Here is a 25505-nt window from a genome sequence, read left to right as displayed (position 1 = left end):
TTCACCCCGGGCCAGGCCCACAGCCCAGATTGCGGAGTGAAGGACTGCCTCCTCCTCCTCTGCCCCTTCCTCCTCTGCCCCTCTTCCTCTGCCCTCTCCTCTGCCTCCTGCTCCATCAAGCCGGGCCTTGAGCTCCCTTCTTTGGAGTGTCTCCTCTACTCCCTTCCTTCCTCCCTAACTTTTTGTCTTGTCAAACCTGATAGTACATTGAGTACCTACCTATACACCCTTCACCTAGAGACCTAGATTTGCCAATTGTTGACATTTTGCCCACGTTTGTTTCTCTCTCTCTGAACCTTTTGAAGGTAAGTTGCAGATGTAACACTTTGCCTCTAGATACTTCAGCATGAACTTCCTGAGACAAGGACGTTTTTCTATGTAATGACTATATCATTATCATACCCAAGAAATTGAATGATACAATTTAACCTAATATGTAATCCGTATTCAAATTTCTCTAGCTGTCCCTGTAACATCATTTATAGCTGTTTAAAAATTTTTTTTGATCAAAGATCACACATTGCATTTAGTTATGTCTCTTTGGTCTCCTTTAATCTGGAACAATCCCCCTGCTTTTTTTCTTTTTAAGTCTTTTGTGACATTGTCATTTTAAAGAGCCTTGGTCAGTCCTCTTATAGAATGTCCCACATTCTGGATTTGTCTTATTGCTGGATTTGTCATGAGTAGATTCAGGTTAAACATTTTTTGGCAAGAATATCCCATAGGTGATGTTGTGTCCTTCTCAGTGCTTCCTGTCAGGAGGCACATGTCATTAGCTTGTCCTATAATAGGTGGTGCTAAGTTAGGTCGTTTGGCTAAAGAGTCCCTTTGTTTCAATCTCATTCCTCCCTCTTCCCTACCTCCAGAAGCTTCATCCACCTGGTCATCCATGCACCAGGTCAGCAAAATGGACCGAACTGCTATTTCACACCATACGCTGAAGGAGGGCGATTAAATAGACATTGATGGGGCCTTCAAGGAGTTCACAACCTCAGGGGTGGGGGTGAGGTGAGCTGCAACTCAGAGCAGGTGCTGTCAGAGTCGGGGACAGGCCCAGAGAAAGTAGTGAGGGGTAAAAGTGGGGAGAGAGGAGGGAGGGGGTTAAGACAGGAAGAAAGGGGGTAGGGCTGGCCCAGACCACAGCTGGCCTAGAATATGGGCTGACCAGCTGGCCCTTTCCCCAAGGGCACTGGGAGCCACTGAAGGGTTTTAGAGAGGGGAGTGATGGGGCAGATGTGAGTGCTTGGAAAGGCGCTCTGAGGAGGATGGAGTGGGATTGGCAGGGCCAGCATGGTGGAAAAGAGACTATGATGTGGTCCAGCACAAGATACCCAGCACTGGATTTGGGGTGCTGCGTATGGTGCACAGAGGGAATGCACAGAGGGAATGGAGTTGGTGGTGTGGTGGCCCTGCTGGGTCTGGGGTGTGGCAGGTGGGGGTAGAGAGAAGGGGGTGCAGTGAGGAGAGATTTAGGAGGCAGAATGGGTGGGCACTGGTGTCCAAGTAGAGAAGGGGGAGCTATTGTGCGGTGGCTTAGGAAGGGTGATGGAGAAGGCAGTTTTGAGTATGTAAAGTCAGAGGTACTTTCCAGGTCAGAGGAACAGTGTGTGGGAAGCTCATTTCCCCAGGCCTTGGGGCCACCCTCTCAGAAGCTCATTTTGGGATGAGGCGGAGGGAAGGCCGCATGCACCACAGCAGGGAATGGATGGTGGGCTTTCAGGCACCAGCAGAGGAGGGACTTTGAGCAGGGCGGGGGCGCGGCTCAGAGGCAGCTGCTACTATAAAAGTCAGGCTGATCCCTCCCTTGCAGACCCCCCAACTCCCTTACCTCATTTTACTTCTTCATACTTGCTTGGCAAAACCCCAATCCTGGTTAAATCCAACGCCCAGCCTGCTCCACATCTGACTTATGCAGCTGGATGGGGCCGAGAAAAGCCACTACCCCGACTGCTCTCCCTTTAAGTTCAAAACCGTGAACTTCAGGAGGGTCCTTAGTGCTGTCCTGCAGTCCCACCATGGTCCTGAGTCTGTCCCCCCTCCCCCTACCTGATGACTATTTCACACTTTCTCTTCTACCCTCAACCCTAGCCCCTCTTCCCCAATCCTCCCTCACACATTGCTTCCTAATTCTTAGAGAAAATAGAAGCAATCAGAACTGCCTCAGACTCCCAGTGCCTCGTTCATCCATCTGCCAGCATCTGCACTCACTGCTCTGCCTGCCTCCTGTCACTGTGGGTGAAGTGTCCCTGCTCCTGGTTAAGGCCACCCCTCTACTTGTGCACTAGATCCTGTCCCCTTCTGCCTGTTTGAGGACTTTGCTCCAAGCAAGAGCCCCCTCCTACATTTTAGGTTCCCCCTCTATGGGATCCTTCTATCAGCAGTTATCTTGCTATTGTTTCTCCTATCTTAAAAGATGGCTCTCTTGTCTTCTCCAGCCAGCTACCACTGCATCTCTTTGCTCCCCTTTGCAGCAAAACTCCCAGAAGGCTTGTCTAGACTCCTTGTGTCCTCTCCTCCCACTCTCTGGACTCTACTCCAGTTAGGCTCTCACCCTCTTCCACTCCCCTCACTGCTCTTCTCAAGGTCACCAATGATCTCCATGTTGCCACACCCAGTGGCCAGTTCTCAGTCCTCGTCTAGCATTTGACACATTCAATCTCTCTCTCTTCCTTGAAATACTCTGCTTGACCTCCGGGACATCCATTCTCCTGTTTTCCTCTGACCTCCTGGGTTGCTCCTTCTCAGTCTCTGTCCCCCCTACCCCCACCTCCCAGTATTGGAGTGCCCCAGGACTCAGCCCTTGCACGGCTGCTCTTCCTCACCTACATTCACTCCTGTGCCAATCTCATCTAGTCCTGTGGCTTTAAGTCCCACCTCCATGCTGCCAGCTCCCAAATTTATATCCCAAATTCTACCTCTCTCCTGAGCTCCAGTGGCCTCCTCAGCATCTCAACTGTCATGTCTACTAGACACCTCAAACCCAGCTTGTCCAAAGCTGAGCTCCCAATCTTCCTCCCCAAACCTGCTCCTCCCAGTATTCCCCATCTCAGGAATGGCAACTCCATCTTTCTGGGGGCTCAGGGCCCAAATGCTGGTGTCATTCCTGACTCTTCTTTTTCTCTTCTACTGTCCATCAAGGGGTGAGGCTTTTGCCAGCCATAAGATCTCCCGTCAGTGGGCTATGGCTGAGTAGGAGGGACAGAGAGGCAGTAGTGGAATGGCCCAGTACAGCCCCTTTCACACCTGCTTGCTTTGCACCACATGCTGCTCACCCTCAACCAGCCCTAAGGAGACCACAACCTTTGTCAGATGCTGTGCCAAAGTCCTAAAGCAGAGACACGAGGTGACAGGGGAAGAGGAGGGAAGGAGGGGAAGGGGGGTACTCAGCAAGGGAGGGGTTAAGTGGAGCTACATAATCAAGAGGTTGGGGAGGGGTGGGGAGGAAGGTCACAGGGGAGGAGGCAGAGAGGGAGAGAGGTTTTCTTGGGGTGGGGTGGACAGAGAATGTGGGGATCTAGAGAGTATGGGGTAAGTGAAAATTGGGCAGAGAGAAGGGAGGATGAATTTTCTTGGTTTATCATTCCTAGCTGTTGAACCAGACTGGGGGAGGCTGCTCAGAAATTGAGCCCTCCTCTGATCTGCCCACGACCAGGCATTTTATCCAAGGTAGGGCTGGTTGGGAGGACTTGTACTTGGTCAGTCCATTGTCACTCTTGGGGTTCAACTCTCAATCCACAGGCTCAGGGGTCAAATGTGGCTCAAGAGGCAGAGTGAGTCCCAGGTGCCAGCTGAAGCTCCAGGATGATAGAGCAGGGCCAGCCACTTAACCAGAACAGGTAGTCCTTTGTGTTCCAGATAACTGAGGACTCACCCTACAGGGAAGTCAGCTGGGGCTAGAGTCACCAGCTAGAAATGTGATTTTGGATTTGACAGTAGACTTTGTGAATTTCATCGGTGTTGAGGGCTCTCCAAACCAGCTTGCAGATGTGTGCAAATGCTAAGCAAATGAGGGTGCCAAGTGGCTGGGGAGCGAGGAGAGAAGCAAGCCAGGAGATGTCAAGGAATGATCTTTGCAGAGCTGGGCCCAGGGGCTCCTGAAAGTCCCAGCAGGCTTCAGGGCATATGCAGATAAGATGCAAATAGAAACCCAGACCCAGGGACCTCAGCCTGCCAGACCATCAGAAAGAGGAAATCTTCCAGACCCCACAACCCAAGGCAAAGCTGGTTCCCCAGGGGCCAAGCAGAGGAGGAAAGCAGAGTGGTGCTGGGCTCCTTAATAACCCCAGATTTGCACCACCTGAAGGGGATGGGTGCCTTTTCAGGGAGGCTCAGGCTCCTGGCCCTCGCCTGTACGTGGTGTGGATCTTGTGCCTTGAGAAGGAAAGCTAGGAGGGAGCCTGGCCTGAGGTGGGGGTGTTGTTGGGGCCAGGACTGTAGGGTCCTCACCTGCTTCAGGACAGTGTGGGGCGCCCTCTCTGGCCCCCCCCTGCTGGCCCCCACAGGAACCTTTCTCCTGCCTCCACTCTCAGGCTGGGCCTTTGAAGCCCCTGCCTCAGAACTTGCTCTGACAGGCTGCCAAGGACAAATGTCTACCAGGGTCCACTGAATGTCCTGTGCATTCCACCCCCAGTGTGGGCAGCCAGCCCATTCCCCTGTAGACCCTAGGGAGGGTTCTGGGAAGCAGTAGCCACCACCTCTCCCTGAGCACCTGTGCTCTGCTCTGAGCTGAGCATCACACCACACCATCTCCTTTGTCCTTGCTGCATCCCTGGGAGGCAGATGCTGTTAGCACCCCCTGTTTCACAATGGAGGATGCAGAGACTCAGAGAGGTGGGCAACTTTCCCAAAGTCACACAGCTTGTGGGTAGCAGAGCTGGGATTTGAAGCCAGGTCTTTCTGACTGCACAGTTAGGGTGTTGACCCACTGTCCTGGACTGTCCCAGTCTGAGGCACTTGTTGTTGCTGTACAAGGTTGTCTAAGGGAAGACTACGTGGGTTAGGGTCACTTTGGGGACTGGAGGTAGAGAAGTGCCCAAGGCTGCTGGGTGGGCATCCCCTCCAGGTTATCCTGGGCATCTCCCTGCCCTGGGCTGTTGGGACACTGAGGAGGCACGTACCCAGGCTGATCTGTGCCTAGGGAGGGTGCCTAGAGCTCTGGGATGACAGGAATGTCCTTACCTCCAGACTCCTTAGCTGGCAGAGGCTGAGGGGCAGCATGGTGAGCTGTGTGATCCAGGGACCCACTGAGGGGTGTTCCTTTCAACTCCCTGCTGCCCTTGCTGCCAGTGGCCCAGCATGTTCCTGTGGATCCTAGAGTGTCCAGGGCTGGGCCAGCCTGGGCCCCATGAATGGTGTGGGGCACAACTGGCCAAGATCCGTTCTGAACGCTTACTACACACCAGCCCTTTTCATTGATCAACTCGTTTAACTGTCCATGTGCGTGCACTTTTGTGTTTGTGTGTGTGTGTGTGTGTGTGAAGATCCAGCACATGTACTAAAATCTGGGTGAGCTAGGGAGTCAGTCAGTGTAGTAGGAATTTTGAGGAAGGGCACTGGGACCACTGGGGGTGTTCAGGGTGGATTCCCAGGGAGCAGGGAATAGGTCTGAGAATGAAAGGTTTCCAGGTTTTTTTTTTTTTGCGTATAGCCCTCATGGAACTCTCTCTGAGCGTCCAATGTCAGAGATAGAAGGTCCTTGGGGGCTGTCCAGGATGGGGTTCATGACCAGGGCCTTGGGTGGGCTTTAGGGGTCGATGAGCCTCTCAAAAAATACTCAAAATATTGTGCACATGTGTGAGGGTCTGTCTGGGGCGGATCCACAGCTCCATCAGGTGCTCACAGAGGTCCAAGACTTGGAGGACCTGGAAACAGTTAGGAATCTCTGATGTACCCAGGGAAATGAGGCCAGAGCACGGTTTCATTTGCCCGAGTTCTCCCAGCACATTGGAGGCAACACCTGAGTGTCCTGGCTCCCAGCCCTGCTCCCTGGGAAAGTTGTGGTCTCAGCTTTGCCTCTACATGGTGTTCCAGAACGCTTTTCTCAGATCCTAGCCCCCTCTATACCCTTCTTGGGCTCAATGCACCCTTGGACATCCCACAGGCTCCTAGATTTTGCCTGTCCTGCGTAGTGCTCAGCATCATAGGTCCCCCATCCAAGCTCTGCCTCCTGTGCCCCCATTTCCACCAAGTGGGCCTGCTTCCCCATCTCCCCCCAAACCCACTCTGCTGCCTGATGCCACTGGGTGTGGCTGTGGTCCTTGTGGGTGCCTGTCTTCACCACCCCGCACCCTAGCCTGAAGCACTGGGTTGTCCTTTCCCTGCCCCTGGCTTCTCCCAAAGCAGAATGGTTTCCACCCCGGCTGCCCAGTGATGTAGATCTAGCTGCACTGAACCTTGCCCCTAGGCCTGTAGGCTCATCTCCACCTCACCACCCAGGGGGACTGCCTCATGAGTGGCTACCCAGCTCCCTCCGTGTGTGTTTGCATGCGCCCACAAATGCCTGTACCGTATGCTTGCTCACAGACATGCACACAGGCGCCTGCACCCATGCACACTCCCCTCTGCCTTAGAAAGCATGTTCCGTCCTGGCGCTCTTCCTACTGGGCCCCCTCATCCAGCTCTTTCCTTGGGCTTCCCACCATCCCTGGCTTGGATCCCAGCATGGAAGATGCTGTATGAGATTATCCCTACAACGGTCCAGTGTTGTTGCAAACAGAATGCCAGCCTTGCCACTTTCCGGCTTTGTGACCCTGAGCATGTTCGTCAACCTCTCAGCCTCTGCCTGCAACAGGGATGATGATACTCTCCAGGTCATTTGTTCACCAAATATTTACAAAGTGCCTACTGTTTGCCAGGCACTGTGCTAGGATCTGCGGGAGCAGCAGTGAATGTGACATAGTCCCCACTCTCAGTGAACTTACATCCTAGTGAGGGACGTGGGCAGGAAATCAGGAAACAAATAGAAAAAGGAGTTTCAGTTCTGCTAAGTGATGCTTAGCAGATATAATTCTCTGTGGAGGAATGTGAGAGAGTGCCGGCTGGTCAGAGAGGGTCTCTCTGAGGAGGCAGCATTGGAGTTGAGCCCTGAGTGACAGGAGAAGCAGTCATTTAAAGATCTAGGAAAAGAGCATTCTAGGCCAAGGGTACAGCTGGTGCAAAGGCCCTGAGGTGGGAATGAGCTCAGGGAGCAGAAAGAAGGCCAGTGTGGCTGATGGGGTGGGGGATGGGGAGAGGGCCATCAACCAGCTCAGGCAGGGCCTTTTTAGGCCATGCTGAGGAGGTTGAATTCTAACTGAAGAGCGATGGGAGCTATTGGATGGTTATGAGTGGCGGAGGGATGTGATGTAATTTGTGTTTTTGCAGCTCACTCCAGCTGCCATGGGGAGAGTGGGGAGGGGGACGGGGTTGTCTTAGGAGCAGCTGAGACCCAGCAAGTGGCTGGCTTGGCATTCGGCCGTGGCCCAGCGAGGGTTCCACTGTCATCATGGGCCCTGCCTTGGATGGATCTGAAAAAGAGGCTGCTGAGCCCGAGGTCATCTCAAGGGGAGTGGGTAGTGGGAGCCCCTGCCTGGAGTGGGGCCTAGTTCAGGCTGAGAGAGGATACAGGGGATCTAGCCACTGCTGGCCTGTCATTTGCAGGTGTCTCCTTGGGATGGAGCCCTGTGGCCAAGCTGTGCCCTCCCCCAACTCTTGCCAGCTGGGCTGGAGGTGGGCAGGGTCTCTGCTTTGGGTAGACTCTCCTGGTTGAGGATTTGAGCCCTTGATCTAGTGCGAGGGTCTGCCGGTGTGCCTGGGAAACTGGGGGCTTATCCTGCACCTCCAGCCCATCCGGGTGCAGAGGGAGGCTGCTCCTGAGTTCTAGAGGCAGCACTCACTGTGTGACCTCAGGCAAAGCCTTTCCTGGTTCTGTGCCTCACTCTCCCCATTTATCAAAGGTGGTGGTGGAAAGAGTGGACCATAGCTGCCGTTCTCCTTGACCTTTGTAGTGTTTGTTCTTCCTTGGATCTCAGCTCTCTCAGCATTCACAACCTTAAGTTCTCCCACCAGCCCTGGGGAAGGAGAGCAGAAGTGATGCCCCCATTCTGCAGATGGGTGCACAAAGGCCAAAGGAGGCAACAAGGAGTTCCAGGGCACATGGTGATTCAGAGTGAAGACTTGGGGCATTGTTTCACACCTCTGCCCTGAAGCCTCCCTTTATGCACCCCTCCCTTGGGCTCAGCAAGAGAGGGGACCTGGCTCAGCTAGTTCTGGGCTCAGCTGGCCCTCAGCCCAGGCAGGGACTCTGGGCCCCTCGCCCAGAGTGGAGCTCAATGCAGCCCCTTGTCTGCCCACCCCCAGAAGCTGAGGACACGGCCCAGTGCCCGGTGTTGGCAGAACCTCCATCCCACTCCCAGCTGCAGGAGGACATGGCAGGGCAGGTAGGGCTGGAGCCAGCTTGAGGCAGCTGGTGGAAGTTGGGGGGTGATCTAGGTGCCTCCCAAGAGGTCCTTGATTTGTCCTTAACCCTGGCTTTGGGGCTGGTGTAGACTGAGCATTGGGTGAAGCTGCTCATGCACTCAAATCGCAGGCTTCACTGGGAGCTCAGGCAGAGCCCTGATCAAAGGCAAGGCAGCCCACCCTGCCGAGCTCAGCCTCCACGTGTGGGTGTGGGAGCTGGAGGCACCCTGGTGGAACTGGGTTGAAGCCTTGTGCCCCAAATCTAATGCTCGTCCAGGCCCCAGGCCAGAAAGCAGGCCAGAGAACTAGAACTCAGGCAGCAGGCCAAAAGGCCCCACACTCCCTCCTCTTTCCTTTCTAAGTGCTCCCCCCACCTCTAAGGAGTCTCAGTTGAGGAGATGACCTCCTGTTCTCCCTCCTCTGAGTACACAACCAGAGGGAACAGATTGAAATAGCAACTGTAGCAGCAGGGATTTAGGGCAGACCAGAAAGAATCCCTCACTCAGTGCCGAGTCCCTTGGGGTCCCCAGTGTCCTAGGACCAGGGCCCAGATATTCTAGAGCCTGGCTCTTCAGATTTTCTTAAAATATGTTCAAGTAGGTTTTTTTTTTTCTTTTTTAAAGTAAAATCTTATGCTCACACAGTCTTCGAAACTCTAGGAGGTGATGCTCTGGGTGGGTGGGCTGGGGCCTCAGATCCCTGTCTGTCCTGCCCTCTTCTCTTCCACTCCATGTTTGAAAGCCAAGGGTTAGATGGATCTTAAGTGGCCCTGTGGTGGCAGAGCTCCCCTCAACGGCCCAGAAGCCCCCAGAGTAGACTCACCTTCCTCTCCAGGCTCATCTTTCTAAGTGGGAAATTCCTCCTGGAGTCTAACTCAGTGTTTCCCAAACTTGCCTTATTATAAGAATAACAGATTACTATATCCATTCCATGTAGATTCTGGTTCAGCAGGACTGAGGGAGGGCCTCATAATCTGTGTTCTAACAAGTCCCTCAGGTGACACTTATGACCAGGCAAGTGTAGGCAGTATTGGTCTCACTTAAATCCCTGTTGCTGTACCTGCAGCTTGTTCTGCTGCAGCCCAGAAGGCTGACCAGTCCCTCTCACCCTCTAGCCTTTCTTGGACCCCCAGAACCCCTTCTCTAGAGGAGAGTACGGTGTTGGGGGCAAGCTGAGGTTTGAAGAGGGGAGGAAGGAAGTGGGGCGCTGGTCTATGTCCCTAGTGGCAGAGGTCACTAGGAGGGTAGGGAGGAAATAGCCTAGACTAGGTGGGGCCAGGGACAGAGAGGGATAAGGGGAGAGCCAGAACACAGCCCATTACATCTGTTCTCCCATCTGGGATTAGATTGAGCAGGAAGTCCCTGGGAAATGTGAGTTGGTTCCAATACGTTTTAAAAGGGGGTGTGAGTGGAGATGGCAGGTAAAATGGGTCTCCTCCTTTTACAGAGATGAAACAGACCCAGAGAAGGGCAGAGGGGAGTGGGGCTGACCTGAGTGGGGCAGTGAGGAGGCCTGACCTGGACCCACACGAGGTCAAACAGTGAATTGGGCAGAGCAGGGCCCAGCTCCCCTTCCAGTGCTCTCCCCAGAGTACTCCATGGCAGCCTCCTCATGAGTCCCTCCTCAAGGCTGGGCGAGCTCTGGGCTCTGGGTGTGGAGGGGAACCCCAGGCCCCCTCCTCCTTCCTCCTCACACAGCCAGGGCTTTGGGTGCTGGGGAGCGGAGACAGCCTCACTGTGGGCGAGGCTCCCGGGTGGTGCTGCATTCGCCCAGCACCCTGGACAGCGCTCACGCTGGCCCGCGGGACGGCAGCCTCGGGGCTTCACTTTGGCTTCTCTGGGGTGGCCTCTGTTCTAATAAGGCTGCACTTCTGTTGACTTCCTTGCCTCCTCTCTTAACTCTGCCTCTAAAGGCAGCCCCAAGCCCAGTTCCCTCCACTTACCACAGATTCACTCTTGTCTGGCTCCTGGAGCCAAGGCGAGAGAACATGGAGAGGCAAGGGGACTGGCTGTGTCAGCCTGCGGTTTTGTCTCCATCATTCACCAGTGGGAAAGGAAGGGGGCTTGGAGGGGTCCTGGGCCCTTTCTTAGTCCGACCCAACCTGGATCTTCCTCAGAGGGCTTTGATGAATTCTAGAGGGCACAACAGAAGCACATAAGAAGTAACAGGGAAGGCAGGACGGGGGCGCACAGGGTGGCAGGGAGTCAGGAGAGAGGTGAGTGGGGCTGGCCTGAGCAGGGCAGTGAGGAGGCCATGACCTGAACCCAGACTCTAGCAGGGAGGTCCTGAGAAGATCATCTCAGCCATCCTCCTGTCCCCAGGCAGGCTGCCAGTGCTGGTTCCGCCGGGCTTTAGACCCCCAGCACCTGCCCTATCTGACCCACCCCTTCATCTCTCCATCTGCCGACAGGTCTAGTGCAGTCCTAGGAACAGCCAGCTCACGGTGGAAGCAGTGGCTGCCATGGATGAGGATAAGCTCCCATCTGTACTGCCTGGGGAAGGTGGTGCTGCCTGGGACCCTGGCCTGGAGCCTGAAGAGGAGCCTGGGGTCCAGAATGGAATGGGAGCCAGTGAGGACCTGAATAGTAGTGACAACAGCCCAGAACATGAGATAAGGGGTGCCCTGGTGGACACTGAAGAGCCCACAAAGGGCCCGGACATGGCCCTCCATGGCCTCAGCCTTGGCCTCTCCCTTACGAATGGCCTAGCCCTGGGGCCAGACTCGAACACTCTGGAAGATTCTACAGAGTCCAGGCCCTGGAGGGCTGGTGGGCTGGCAGAGGGTGACGATGCCTCCAGGAGCCTCTGTCCAGACACTGAGGACCCTCAGGTGGGGTAAGTGGGTGTCTTGGGATGGGGACTCACCATATTTGGCTGCTCCAATGCTGTGTGGCCTGGGCCTAGCCACTTAGCCTCTCTGGTTCTTGTTTTTCTCATCCATAACATGAGAATTTCATGTCCGTGTTTTGCCCAGCTTCTGGGTGTTTTGGGAGGATAGAGCCATGAGATTTCAAAGGCCAGCAGACCTCTTGTGCCCCCCACTCTCAGCCCCGCAAACCATCATGGGCTGTTTCTATATGGGGTTGGAGGGCCACACCCCTCCATCCCAGGCTAGGCATTAGAGTTCCAAAATGCCTTGAGGTGGAAGGTCATCTGGTCCATCCTTCTGCTTCCTGGAGATAAGGATCTCCAAATTCTGCAACTGACCTCAGGAGAGTAGGCTTTGTGGGTTAATCCCTGTCAGCTACCCCTTACCTGAGAGCCATCTAGAACTTCTACCAGGAATCTCACTTCAGTCCTACTTACTGGAGTTATAGCTCCAATTCTATTATTCTCAGCAGGAGGTGGAGGGATTCGTTGTCTTGGAGGTGCCAGTTGGACAAAGAGGGTGGGGATGGGGCAGGGGAATGTCTAGAAGACCCCATGGGTGGGCTGAGAAAAGAAAGCATATAGAAGTCTTAGTGTGCACAGCTGCAGGCCCTGGCCTGGACAGGCAAGTATGTGGGAGGTGTGTGAGTGTGTGTGTGGGGGGCATGCATGTGTGTACCTGGCCTGTGCATTGGTGTGTGCACAGAGAAGTGTGAGTATGTTGGTGTGCATGGGTCTGTGTGGTTGTGGGTGGGGGGTGTTTGTGTGTGCCTGGCCTGTGCAGTTGTGGGTACACATTTGGGTCTGCACGTGAGTGTGTAGGGCTGAATGTGCCTAGGTCTCCGTGGGTAGGAATGTGAGTACATGGGTTGGTGCTTGTGTGTACCAGGTATGCTATGGCCATAAGAGCATTTCCATCCAGGCAGGTCCTAGAGCAGTCACCTGGCTGGCCGTGGGTTGCGGGCACGGGGGCTGGGGCTTCTTGGAGCACACTGTTTGTATTTAGGTAGCATATTTATTTGGGATGGCTGAAGGTGGGAGCAGAGGAAGCTTTAGAGATTGGGCTGATGGTCTTCAAGCCCCTGTCAGAACCACCCCGCAGGTCTGCTCAGGTGCGTGAGAAGGTGGGAGATAGTGGGTAGGGGTGACCGTTCATGGCCCTGACGGTGAAATGAGAGCCCCCGAGGGCATGGGTCTGTGTTGTTGTTCAGGTGTCTCCAGGATCCAGCACAGGCCTGACAGAGGTGCCTTTGCTGGGCAGATTTCGGGTGTCTGCTCTGGTGGCCAGGACAGTGACCCTTCTCCCTCCCCTCCTCCTGGAGGTCAGTGGAAGCAACTCCACCCCAGCCCCCTGCCAGGCAGCCTGCCACCTTTTAGATTTCTACCCTCCTCCTCACTTCCTTCTCTGGCAGGAGAAGGCCTAATGAGGCTGCAATCTTGACTTCTGCTGGGACAGGGGTGGGCAGAAGTCAGTTTTTTTCTCAGTTTGGTTTGTTTCTCCAGGAAACAAATCTTAGACACTGGGGGGGGGGGTGTCTAAGGAGGTGTTTGAAGGGAGGGGCCTCCAAATACAGGTGGGTCTCTGCTAGGCAGCAGGGGCTCGAGGAGAAGCCAGATCTTCAGCCAGATCGTCAGCGGGAGAGAGGGGTGCACTTCTTTGCAGGGATGGGCCTTGATTTCTCTGGAATGGGCTGGGCTCAGCCTACTTCTTTCTTTGTGTCTCTTCCGCTTGCTGTCTCTATGTTTCTGTCTCTCTCTCTCTTTGACTCTCTTTGTCTCTGTTACTCTTGGTCTCTCTTATTCTCTGTCTCTCGTGCTCTCTGTATCTCTTTTCTCTTTTTCTTGTCTCTCTCCTATTTCTCCTCCTCTCTCTCTCCTTGTCTCTTTTGTGGTCTCATCTCTTTCCATCTCTCTCCTCCTCCTTCCCTGACCTCCCTGCTTACCTGTGCGTCTCCCCAGTGGATGAGAATCCTCCCAGGATGCCTCAGTTCATCTGTGTGTGGTGCTCTCTTCTAGGGGCTGGGATACATCAGTGAACAGAATAGACAAAAATTCCTCCTCTTGTGGAGCTTATGGTCTGGTGGGGAGATAGATAATAAATCACAAAAATAATAAATAATTATATAGTATCTTGGAAGGAGATAAGTGCTTTGGAAAAAATAAAGGAGGATAAAGAGGCTGGGGTGTTTGAGGAGAGGTCTCAGTTATAAATAGGGTGGTCAGGGCAGACCTCATCAAGAAAGAGACGAGGGAAGAGGCTTCAGCTTCAGGGAAGAGCGCTCTGGGCAGAGGGAGCAGCTGTGCAAAGGCCTCTTCTGGGGCAGTGCTGGGCCCTGCAGGGCTTAGGCAGCGTGGTGGGCCGTGGGGCTGATAAACCTCTGTTCAGTCACCCAGCGCACCATTTAGCAGGGTTTACTGAGCACCTACTGCATGCTAGGTGTTCCCTGGCACTGTGTGGGGGTAGTTAGGGGGGCTGGGGAACAGAGAGTAAACATGGGAACAGAGTTCTACTTGCTGAGAGGGGCTAGGAGGAAATGAAGAGATGCCCTGAGGATGGAGAATACTGAGAGGCAGCCAGTGTGGTGGTGGTGTGGACGTGCCTCCCTCAGTCGCTCTGAGGAGATGACATTAAGGCAAAACCTGAGAGCTGGAATGTGGTCAGCCAAGCTAAGAACCTCCGAGGCTGGGGGGACAGCGAGATTATGACCCAGTGTGACAGTAGTTGTGATAGGGGGATGCCCCACTGCTCTGGGAGCCTGGAGGGAGCAGCACCCCCTGCCGGGCTGGAGGAAGAGCCTCACACTTGTTCATTTAGACGAATGATGCTGACTATGGGCCAGGCATGGGTTGGGTATGGGGGGCGGGACCATGCCTGTCCTTCTCACTGCTGTATCCCAGTACGCAGCCCAGCACCGGGCACTTGGTGCTCAGTAAGTACTGGCTGAAAGAATAAACAGGACACAATCCATGCCTGCTCTCCATCCCCAGGGAGCTCCCAGACACAGATTGGTGCAGTCTGGCACCTGAATAGGAGACTGGCAGGATGGTGACTGGTTCTTGCATCCCTCAGGCTGGGTGGCCCTGGAGAGCCAGATGTGCGGGATGGCTTCAGCACCACGTTTGAGAAGATTGTGGAGTCGGAGCTCCTGCGGGGCACCCAGTACAGCAGCCTCGACTCCCTCGATGTGCTGAGCCTTACGGATGAGAGTGACAGCTGCGTCAGCTTCGAGGCCCCCCTCACACCCCTCATCCAGCAAAGGGCCCGTGATAGCCCGGAGCCAGGGGCTAGCTTGGGCATTGGGGACATGGGGCCTGAGGGGGACATGGGAGCAGCTGGTGGTGATGGGGAGCTGGGCAGCCCCCTGCGGTGCTCCATCTCCAGCAGCCGCTCGGAGAACGTCCTGAGCCGCCTGTCTCTCACGGCTGTGCCCAATGGCTTCCATGAAGATGGACCCCAGGGCCCAGATGGGGATGAGGATGAAGAGGAGGAGGACACGGACAAGTTGCTAAACTCAGCCAGGTAAGGCAGGGCCCAGGCTGGAAGCTGGAACCATTGAGCAGATAGGGAAACTGAGACCCAGAGGAGGCGAGGCAAGTTAGGGCAACCCTGTACCCAGAGTGAACAAGCCCTTCCCAAGGTCATTGTGTCTTCCTCTGTACCCAGACTTCCCACCCCAGTTCTGAGGTTCCATTCTGCCCTTCCAGGCTTTTCCAGACCTGGTGGGTCAGGGAGCTGTGCTGTGGGCTTGTGTAGCATCTAATGATCTCACTGAGGGGCTCTTCTACAAGTCTGACTTGATTCCCTCCTGATGCAGTGGAGTGTCTTTTCCTGCTCTGGGCCCTGTGTGGGTTTTCAGAGGCCTGGGGAGACCTTCCAGCCCCCGCCCAGGGCCTCTGACCCTGGGCCTCTGGTCCTCTCTTCTCTACCCCCACCTTCCCTCTGCAGTGACCCCAGCCTAAAGGATGGCCTGTCGGACTCTGACTCAGAGCTGAGCAGCTCAGAGGGGCTGGAGCCTGGGGGCGCAGACCCACTGACCAATGGGTGCCAGGGGGTCAGTGAAGCCGCTCGCCGGCTGGCACGCCGCCTCTACCACCTCGAGGGCTTCCAGCGCTGCGATGTTGCCCGGCAGCTGGGCAAGAAGTGAGTTCTGTCTCCCACACCCCCCACCCTAGGCAAACTCATTGTCTCCCTCAGCCTGAAGGGCATGTGGGTGACTTCTATCAGGGGTGCCTGGTGCTTGGGGGGCTCCTGACAGTCCCCAAGAACTCCTCTTCCTGCCACTGTCCTCATTCCTGGTCCTGCCCTAAATCTGTTTCCTTTCTGGGTTGCCTGGGCCAGGCCCGTGCTCTCAGGGAGGGGAGGTGGTGGTGGGGTGGCCGCTTGGGGCTGGGAGAGTGGGATGTGGCATGTGGCTATGGGGCCATAAGGGATGGTAGTGAGGACAGAGCAGCTGGGGGCGGTGGGGCGGGGGTTGGGGGGGGGTAGTGGCCCACGTACTGGAGCCAGGGAGAGAGGAGAACCTGGGCCTGGGCTGGGAATGCCTGGGACCCAGGAGCTGAGTAAGGGGTTTCTGGCTCTTATTAAGTCCCAGTCACTGTCTACTGGGACTGGCTAAAGGGGCCGAAGTAGCCAAAGTGCAAGCCCTGGCCTCTGGACAGGGGGAAAGGGAACTAGCCAGCCGGTAATCCTGAAGGGGGTGGGGCTGTGAGACTGGGGCTTATCCCAAGCATGTCTGACCACCAGCATGTCCACCTGCCTTTGTCCTTCCTCCAGAGCACCTCCCAACACCCATGTTAAGGCTCCCAGATGTGTAGAAGCAGGCCTTGCTCACAAGGCTGAGGAGGACAGTCCAGACCCTAGACCTCAAGTTGGAGCTGACTGGGGACCTAGGCCACAGGGAGGTGCCGAGGGGACTCTGCTCCTGGATCCTTCTCTTCTCCTTCCCTCCCACCTCTTCCATTCTCCACAGCCTCCACACTGCTCTGGCCTCCCCGCTACAGCCCAGAAATCACAACTCCCAAGCCCCCGCCTCTCCAGCTGGGCTGTACCCCCCTCCCTGCCAATGCCATCTTCCGGGAGCCTTCATTATGGTTGATCCTTTTTGACCACTCCGTCTACAAGAGTTTTCCCGTTAGCATTTCATTGTGCTTCAGTCTCTCCCATCTGAAAACAAAAATCCTTCCTCGACTGCACGTCCTCCCCCAACCTCTTCATGACCACAATTCTTGGGTTTTCTGCCCTGGGTGGCCTCTGTCCCCTCTCCTTCTCTACATTCAGCCCCTCCAGGCTGGCTTCTTCCCCATCCCTCCCCTTCAGAAGCCCCTCTTGCCGGGGTCAGTAGCAGCATGGTGTCTGAATCTGGTGGCCACTACCAGGCCTCACCTCATGCCCCCTTCAACAGTGTTGACACACTGGCCACTCCTTTTTCTTTACTTAAGTTTTTTATTATGAAAATTTCAAACATACACAAAAGCAGAGAAAATAATATATTAAACCTCCACGTACCCATTACTCAGCTTCAGAGTTACCGACATTTTTCTATTCTTGTTTCATCTATTCCCCAACCATGGATGCCCCCCCCCCATTTGCTGGAATAGTTTAAAGCATATTTTAGGCACTCTATCATTTGATCTGTAAATACTTTAGTATGTGTCTCTAACTGATAAGAATTTTTTACAAAATAATAATTACATTATAATTTCTAACAAAATTAACAAAAATTTCCTAATATCTCTAACATTCAGCCTATGTTTAATTTTCTCTGTCTCAAAAACGTTTGTTCAAATCAGGATGCAAATAAGGTCCACACATTATGTTTGGCCAGTGTGTCTCTTAAGTCTCTTTTAATCGACAACAGTCCGACAGTCCCCCTCCTTTTTTTGATGCCATGTATTTGTTGAAGAAACAGAGCCATTTGTCTGGAAGAATTTTCCACGTTTTGGATTGGGTTTCCACATGGTGTTATTTCACACGTTCCTCTATTTCCCAGGCCTCCTATAAATGGGAGGGAGAGCTCAGGGCTTGATTAGTCTCAGGTGGAAATTTGTTCTCTTTTTCGGCAAGAATTCACCACTCCAGTCTTGAAACACTCTCTTCCTTGGCCCCCAGGACACCACACTCCTGCCTCTCTGGCTGCTGTTCCTCAGTCTCCTTCACTGGCCCTCTCTCCTCAATCCACTCGCAAGAGAGGCCTTCCTCAGCTCTCCGTGCTGGGTCTGCTCTCCTGTGTGCACCCTCCTCTCACGTGGCTCATCCCCCTTCCCACCGAGTTGTTATTAACCAGCTGTGGGCTCACGACTCTCATGTGGGTGCATCCAGCCCCACCTGTTGTCCTGAGCTCCGGACATCTCCCCCAGGCGCCACCTTCTTTGTCATGCCCCATACGCATTCCATCTCCATGTCCTGTGGATTCTGAAATATCTCTCCTCCCCACCCCTTTCATCTCTCTCCTGGACAGCTACTGCAGCCCCTAGTGGGTCTCCACTCAGCAGGTAGAGTATTCCAGTACAGATCTGATCATCTCACTCATCCCTCTCCCTGCTTCAAACCCTTCCAAATCAAGTTCCCTTCCTTCCCTGGGCCCTCAGGCCCTGTTCCCTGCCTTATTTCTTCCTGCCCCCGTTCTTGCTCTCTGGCTCTGGCAGTGTGGCCCTGCTGATAGCTTCTTGGACATGTAGTGCAGTTTCCTATACTGGTGTCACTGTGTATCATCCCACCTCCCACTCCCTTCACCTGGCTGGCTCTTACTTTCCTGTAGGTGTTGGCTAAGACATCACTTCCTCTAGGAAGTCTTCCTGACCCTCCAGCCCAAGGTTGAACTGTCAGAGCCTGACTGGCCAGCAGGGGGAGGCAGCTTAGGGGTGGGCAGATCTGGATAGGTGGGTTAGGGTACCGGGGGCCCCACTGCCCACGTACCCCCCATTGTTTGCTGTGCCCTGATTCTAATGGACACCCCATGCTCTCCTGGCAGCAATGAGTTCAGCAGACTGGTGGCCGGGGAGTACCTCAACTTCTTCGACTTCTCAGGCCTGACTCTGGACCGAGCGCTAAGGTCAGTGGAGCTGGGGCGGGACAGTGCCCACAGGTGGTACAGGTGGCACATCTGCATTCTTATGCCTCCTCTATCATAAACTTGCTGTGCAACCTTGAGCAAGTCTCTTGATCCCGCTGGGGAGCCTGTGGGGAAGGGGTCATCAAAGCAGCAGCAGTCCAGCAACTCAGTGAGTGCCAGCTGTGTGGTTGGTGCTGAGGCTATGAAGGTGGAATGCAGTCATGACCCTTTAGGAGAGGAAAGGGCCAAAGGGCTTGCCTGTGTTGAGCACTTCCTGTCTGCAGACACTATAGGTCTTTACACACCCTGCTGACTTCATCCTCCCAACAGCCCTGTAAAGTAGGTGTTATCTTTCCCATTTACAAATGAAGAAACTGTGGACCAGAGAGGTAAGGCAATTTCCTCACAGCCATTGAGGGAGGAGACGGTAAAAGCGGGATTTGGTCTCAGGTCCTCTTGGTGTCTGGATCCAGGGAGTGGCCCTCAGGAAGGCCAGGTGCAAGCCCCAGGGAGTGGAGGGCGTGGAATGGGAGGATGCAGCCCAATGTCTAGAAGACGCTGGTGGCAGGGCCAGCAGGGAGACACCAGAGCCCTAGTGGGGAGGGACGGCAGTCTCTGAGCTAAGGGGTGGGTGGTCCATGTATGTGACATCTTCTTGCCATGTCCCATGTGTGTCTTAACACTTTTATTTTTATTTTTTTTGTGAGGAAGATCAGCCCTGAGCTAACATCCATGCCAATCCTCCTCTTTTTGCTGAGGAAGACTGGCCCTCAGCTAACATCTGTGCCCATCTTCCTCCACTTTATATGGGACGCCACCACAGCATGGCCTGACAAGTGGTGCATCGGTGCGTGCCCAGGATCCGAACCTGGGCCACCAGCAGTGGAGCACGGGCACTTAACTGCTACGCCACGGGGCGGGCCCCTGTCTCACACTTTTAAAAAATATATTTCCCATTCTTTTTTCTCTGCTGCAGTTGGGAGATTTTCTGTTGACCTGCTTCCAGTTCACTTACCCTTTTGTTGTGTCTAATGTGCCGTTAAACCCATTTAGTGAGTTTTTACTTTCTATTATATTTTTCAGTTCTAGAATTTTCATTTTATTAGAAAATTTTTTTAGAGATTCTAATTTTCTGGGGGAATTCTTCATCTTTTCACTTATTTTCTCCATCTTTCCCTCTCTTTTTTTGAACGTATTAGTCATAGTTACTCGAAGGTCCTTGTCTGCTCGTTCCAATATCTGCCTCATCTGAACCATCTATATCTATTTCTATTGTCTCTTTTTTTCCTCTTGGTTTTCATTATATATCAGTCTTTCTGCATCCTTAGTAATTTTTTGATTAGATGTTGTACATTTTGTATAGAATTACAGCGGCTCTAGATTATTGCATGTTCCCTCTGAGAGAATTTCCCCTGTCCTCTGCTAGGCAGTTAGGGGGCAAGGGTGTGCGGTCCTAATCCAACCAGGGCTGAGCTGAGGAGAGGCTGCTCTGAAGTTTGGGGAGGCTCAGGGCCCCCCCATCACACGGTGGGTCCCTACAGGACTTCCCACTGGGAGGCTGGTGGTTCACTGGGCCCTTTCCCTTTGGTGGGTCCTGAATCCTAGTTTTATCTCCTCAGTACAGCAAGACTGTCAAAAAAAAGCCAAATCCCTCTACTTCTCAGAGGCTTTCTGCTAAGCTTTTTAGCTTTCTGCCCCTTACATCTTCAGATTTAGTGAATATCCTCAAAGGGAAAGTGGTGTGTTTACAGCCCCTCAAGTCTCTGGGTTTGTCACTTCAGCAACGTGAAGCCGTCACATGTTCTGCCTCCTGCCTGTGCCCATAATCAGCAATGGCCCTGGGAAAAAGCAGCTGCAGATCAGCCCACCTCTCCTCAGCTCTCTCCTCTTCTGAATCTTGGCCCTTTTGGTCTTTGTTGCGTCAGCAGTTTTCTGATAGCTTAAGGGAGGTGTATCCTGTCTGGATTTTCTCATTGTTCTCAGTGGAAGTGTTGGTCTGCTGCAGGCTGCTCTATCCTGAGCTGAGTCTGAAGTTTGCATTGGAGTGAGGAAGATCGGTTGGGGAAGATGTTCGGTGGGTCAGCTCATGATCAGAGGACCTTGTATGCCAGCCCAATAGATTGAGGCTTGACTGCACAGGCACCAAGGAAGGTGCTGGGTGTAAAGCAGTGTTTGGGGAGGCAGTGCTGGCAGCAGCGCACTGGTGGCCTTGGATCCGGAGGTGTGCAGGCTTCCGAAGAGGGTCGGGTGGGAGAGGACAAGGCCTGAGGTTGGGCAGTGGGGCTAGAGGAAAGATGGGTGGGAGAGGTTGCACAGAGGATACAGTAGAGGAGCTGGTGGAGCCAAGATGCAGGGGAGAGAGTGGACAGTGGCGAGGCTGACCCTGGGAGCAGCCTGAGGGTTTGGTGACGGCTATGCTGGGTTGGGGCTTGGTGAAGACCCCCATGGAAGGGGTGTTTGGGCTGGGGAGTAGGAGCTGGGATGGATGGCTCATAGGTAGGACAGGCTGAGGCAGGGATGGGGAATGGGTTTTAGAAAGTCCTAATGGAGTGTGAGGAGAAGGGGGGTGGCCAGAGCTAGGGGCCAGAGGAGGGGAAGAGAACAGGGAGCAGGAGAGATGGAGAGGAGGGACACTAGATGGCAGACAGAGGGTTTTGTATAGCACTTGATTGTTTGGGGTTATTAGAATTAGAGGGTGGTCTGCAGTTTTGGATGCCTTGGGAAGCCTCAGAGGGTAAGGGCTGGCCAAGATGTGGCTCACAGGCCCCAGGTACCTTAGGAGCAGCATGAGAGAGGATAAAGCAAAGGCGGGTTACAGAAACCAGTGAACCACAGCAAAATTAGGAACAAACTGGTCTCATGAACCCAGGACAGAGGGAGGCCCAAACTGGCTCAGCTTGCAATTTCCCTTCTCAAGAAGGGGTGTGCTCAGGCCCCAGGTGAGGGACCCCAGCCCCCTCTCCCAGCCCCTCTGGTTTTGGAATCAGCTGCCAGGGGCCCTGAGAGGCAGCGACCTTTGAATTGGGCCTTGAGAGGGATTCAGAACTTTCCAGAGGAGGAGGGAAGAGCCTTCCAGGCGGGGCCCAGCCTGCTCAGAGGCGCCGAGCAGTGAAAGTTGCGTCCTGTCCAGGGTGTGAAGTCAGTGAGGGGAGGCAGCAGGTGGGTGTGAGGTTGGAGGGACAGGTGGGAGGTGGGGTAGTCAGCAAGGCCAGGATGTGAGGAGATGGGACATTATTCTGAGGGCTCTGGGGAGCCAGTGACGGATTTTAAGCAGGGGCAAGTCTTGACTGCATGTGTGTTTACAAAGAGCACTCAGTGTCTGCAGGAGGATATGTTGGGGCAGGGCGTGGGGTGCACCTGTTAGGAGGCTGTTGCAGATTTTCTGGACATATGATGAGGGCAGAGGAGGAGGGATTGAGATTGGGGGTGAAGAACAAACCATCAGGACTTGGGGACAGCTCAGACTTGGGGTGAAGAAAGAGTGAGGGAGGCCGGGGTTGGGCCTGGGGCTGAGCTGGTGGCACATCAAGTGAGGAGTGGGAATGACTGACTGAGGAAGAGCAGTCTGAGGGTCAGGCATGACGATCTGGGCCCAGGCACAGAGGAGGGAGCGAGGAGTGGGCATTTACCCTGATGAAGAGCTGATGCTGGCATAGAGGTGCTCGTCTGTCTTTGTTCTTCACAATCTGTCCCCTGCCTACTTCCAAAAGGGCCCTGGAGGCCGATGAAGGATGACTCTCTAAGGTCTGCCAGGCCCCCTGGCCTCCACACTCCAGAGCCATCCTGGGGGTCGGAGTGCCTCGCTGGGCCCAGATGCTGGGGCACTGGAGCATTGGCCCCCTTGGGCAGGTTTGTGTGTGTGTGTGTAGGGGGTGGCTCCTACCCTGGGTGAGGACCCAGACTGACTCAGGGGCTCTGGGAGGCCCTCAGCATCCTTGAATTGCCCTCCAGAACCTTCCTGAAGGCCTTCCCACTGATGGGGGAGACGCAGGAGCGCGAGCGTGTACTTACGCACTTCTCCCGCCGGTACTGCCAGTGCAACCCCGATGACAGCACCTCGGAAGGTATGGCCACCTGCCCTACTCTGCCTGACCCTCCCTCCCAGCCAGGACCTGGCTTCCTCCTGCCCCTGGACCACCTGCCCCAATGTCCTGCTCAATAAACATTGGATGCATGAACTATGGCACGTGGAATGGGGTTTGTCTGCTGGGCAAGAGATTCCCCCCTCAAATGTCTTGCCCATTGTTGTTCCCTGTGCCTGAGATTCCTCCATCCTAGGTTCAGTCCTTTGAGTCTTCATTCTCCTTGGTCACCTGTCACAGTGCTGATTCTCAGTGTGGTGGGAGTCCTGGTGTGGAGGTCTGGGTCGGGGCTCTCTTAGGGCCAGGACTTGCCCTGTGAATGGACCTGAGTCCCAGGAACTGGGGGATGAGGCTGGTTATTGGAGGAGACACAGGCCATCGCAGGGACATGGCCCAGGATCCAGAGTATTCTTGGGTCTGAGGTCAAGGTGAGTTTGACTACAGGAAGAAGGAGTCTGGGCTAGAGCAGACCCAGGGTGGTCAGGTCTCCTCTGAGGGAGGAGTTGGCTCTGGCCGGGGGCAGGCAGGTTACTCCAGTGCTGCAGTGGGCACAGGGCAGGGAGTATCACAGGCCCTGGGCCCTGAGGTGCATTTAGCAGGTGGCTGGCCTCTTCCTGTCTCCAGAGCCTCCGAGCTGGCTCTGTCAGGTGGGTGGCTGCGGCTGGGAGTGAGTGGGTCCTCACACTGAAGGTGCCACCATCTCTGATTTAGACGGGATCCACACCCTCACCTGTGCCCTGATGCTGCTCAACACGGACCTGCACGGACACGTGAGTTGGGGAGGCAGGGAGGGAGAGTGTCCTCTCACTGACCCTCCCCGAGTTGTTCAAAGGCTGGCCCTTTCTCCAGCCCCCTGCCTGAGGCCTCTTGCTCAGTGGCCATGTTTCTTTTAGCAGGCCTGGGAGTTGGGCAACTTGGCGTCTAGACTTGGCCCTTCCCTAGTTTATCCACCTGAGATCTGCCTGGGTCCCCACCCAAGCAGGGCAGTGAGAACAGCTGAAGCACATGGAATTTTAGGATGTGTTGAATAAGATGGCATCCATGCCAGATGTCGCTAAAAGATCACATGCTCTTCCCACCCCTTGTCCCACAAGCCTGAATGTAGCCCTGTTGGAGTGCCACGCTCCAGGCTTCCTCTACCAGTCAAATGGTAGGTTCCCTCAAGAGGCATTCTCGTCACCCCCGCCCCCAACCAGGCAAACAGAGAAGTGACAGGTGGATGCCCTGGGCTGTGAGGCTGTGTCTAGTCCAGGCCCTGGGTTGTCTCAGTGCTGCTTATGACTCAATAACTCCTTCTTCTTTCCTCTGTCTGCTCCGGGGACCCCCTCTTTGGGCTCTCTTGCCCTCCCTCAGGTGGTAAGTGTAGCTGCTGGTGTGCATGTCCGGTGAGCCTAGACACCCCCATCTTCATGTTCCCCTTCTGTGTCCCTCATCACCCCATCTGGCTCCACCAATCACTGCCCCATCACTGCTTACCCAGGGGTGGTCAGAGCCCCCTGTTGGGTTGGGGATATTTCAGTGACTCATGGGGACAACAGGCCAGCCTGTCTGGTTCTGGAGTTAACCAGGAAAGTCCAGGGCATACAGGATGGAAGAGAGAGCAGGGATGGACCCGACTTCAGGCTTGTCTCTGTGTGGTAGATCTGTGACCCTGGGCAAGACACTGGCCCTCTCAGGTCTCAGGTTCTGCATCTGTGAGGTGGGAGTAATGATTTCCCCCACAGCGTCCTGGGGAGGACTGAGAGGGTAGTATACATAAGACCAAGTGTCGGGGTTGGGCACCTAGAAAGGATTTTATTATGAATAATATTATTACGTAAGAATAACAATAGTATTCATTATTAATATTAAAATTTAAATGATGGAGAGCCCAAAGGCCCAGCCTGCAGATTCCTGCAGAGTCAAGAATGAGAAGGCCACAGTCTGATGGCGGCCTGAGTGGGCGTGGGCACACTGGGACCCCTGGCCTGGGGAGGGTGAGAGCCTCAGTGACCTTGGCAGGAAGAGTGGTTGTGGGACAGCTTCAGTTGTGTCCACCTGGGCCAGTGGCCTGAGTGTTGATAGGAGAGAAGACATGTGTATTCCATGGGAACGTCATCAGAGCTAACGCCCATTAACCGGCTAACGTTCCCTCAAGACGGCTCCCTCTGTTTATGGAGAGCAGGTGTTGCTGGGGTACCTTGAGAGGAGCATTAAACACACCTCTCCTCTCCCCGTCCCCACCCTTGGCTGGGCCTGAGGGCAATCTCAAGACCCCGTCACTGCTGTGCCAAGCCCTGGCTGCCTCTCCCCATGGCTAAGAACTGCCAGTGAGGGCAGCTGCCACTATTCAGTGAACCCTCAGGTGGAGAATACCCCCGAGCTTGGTGGGCCTTAGCTGCCCATGGCCCCACATTAGTGTCCACAGCTGAAGAGAAACATCAGCCCCCCCTCATAGATTAGAAGTGGGTGGGGCAGGATTGTTCATATTTGCGGCCAAGAGACATTGAGGATCCTGTCTTTCTCTCTGGAGGCAGTATGGCTTGATGCTCAGGAGCAAGGGCTCTGGGTGGAAGTCCTCTGTATTTCTCCACATGACAGCTGGTGTATCCTGGGGCGAGTTACCCACCTCACTAAGCCTCAGTTTCTCCCAGTGTAAAGTCCCTGTGAGGCTTCAGGGGACAGCACTTGTAGAGCACTTCACCCAGGGCCTGGTTGTTGCAGGTCCTGTGAGCTCTTCAAAAGACCCAATGGAAGCAGCGTCGCCCGCTGTGTGCTTTTGCCCTTCCCTCGCCGTCACTCTGCCGCTCGCTCCTCAAACACCCCAGGCCTTGGGATGGGTCTGTGGCCAGGCCAGCCAGAATTCGTTTCTGCTGGCACACAGAGGCTGCTGAGAACAGGTCTGCCTCTCAAGGGCAGGCTGGGAGGCCCTGTTGATCCAAGTGTGTGTGCGGGGAAGCTGGGAACTTGGAGGCCCCCAGTCATCCACCTCCCTTCAGCTTTGGAATGATCTGATTCATGTCTTTTTTTTTTTTCTTTTCTGGGTACATGTCTTTTTGCGTGGTTGTTGTTATATTTTAAATCAAAT

General features: G+C 54.5%; 1 protein-coding gene across 2 annotated transcripts in view; it reads left to right on the top strand.

The window, feature by feature from the left end:
- Positions 1 to 10858: 10858 nt before the first annotated feature.
- Positions 10859 to 25505, top strand: part of PSD2 (pleckstrin and Sec7 domain containing 2) — a 33172-nt gene continuing 18525 nt past the window's right edge. Inside the window, exons 1-6 of one of the 2 annotated variants that reach the window (XM_004420104.3) lie at positions 10859 to 11271; positions 14375 to 14824; positions 15251 to 15445; positions 18276 to 18356; positions 22308 to 22420; positions 23150 to 23208. In XM_004420104.3, the coding sequence (XP_004420161.2) occupies positions 10898 to 11271; positions 14375 to 14824; positions 15251 to 15445; positions 18276 to 18356; positions 22308 to 22420; positions 23150 to 23208 (1272 nt within the window). In that variant the 5' untranslated portion in view covers positions 10859 to 10897. Of the gene's footprint in view, positions 11272 to 14374; positions 14825 to 15250; positions 15446 to 18275; positions 18357 to 20368; positions 20431 to 22307; positions 22421 to 23149; positions 23209 to 25505 lie in introns of those variants that run through there. The other variant, XM_087429704.1, reaches the window with a different exon arrangement.

This window comes from Ceratotherium simum, chromosome 4, assembly GCF_057802395.1.
Source record: "Ceratotherium simum simum isolate JZ-2026a chromosome 4, ASM5780239v1, whole genome shotgun sequence".
NCBI lineage: Eukaryota > Metazoa > Chordata > Mammalia > Perissodactyla > Rhinocerotidae > Ceratotherium > Ceratotherium simum.
The sequence above is the reverse complement of the archived record's forward strand: the minus strand, read 5'-3'. Positions and strand labels throughout refer to the sequence as shown.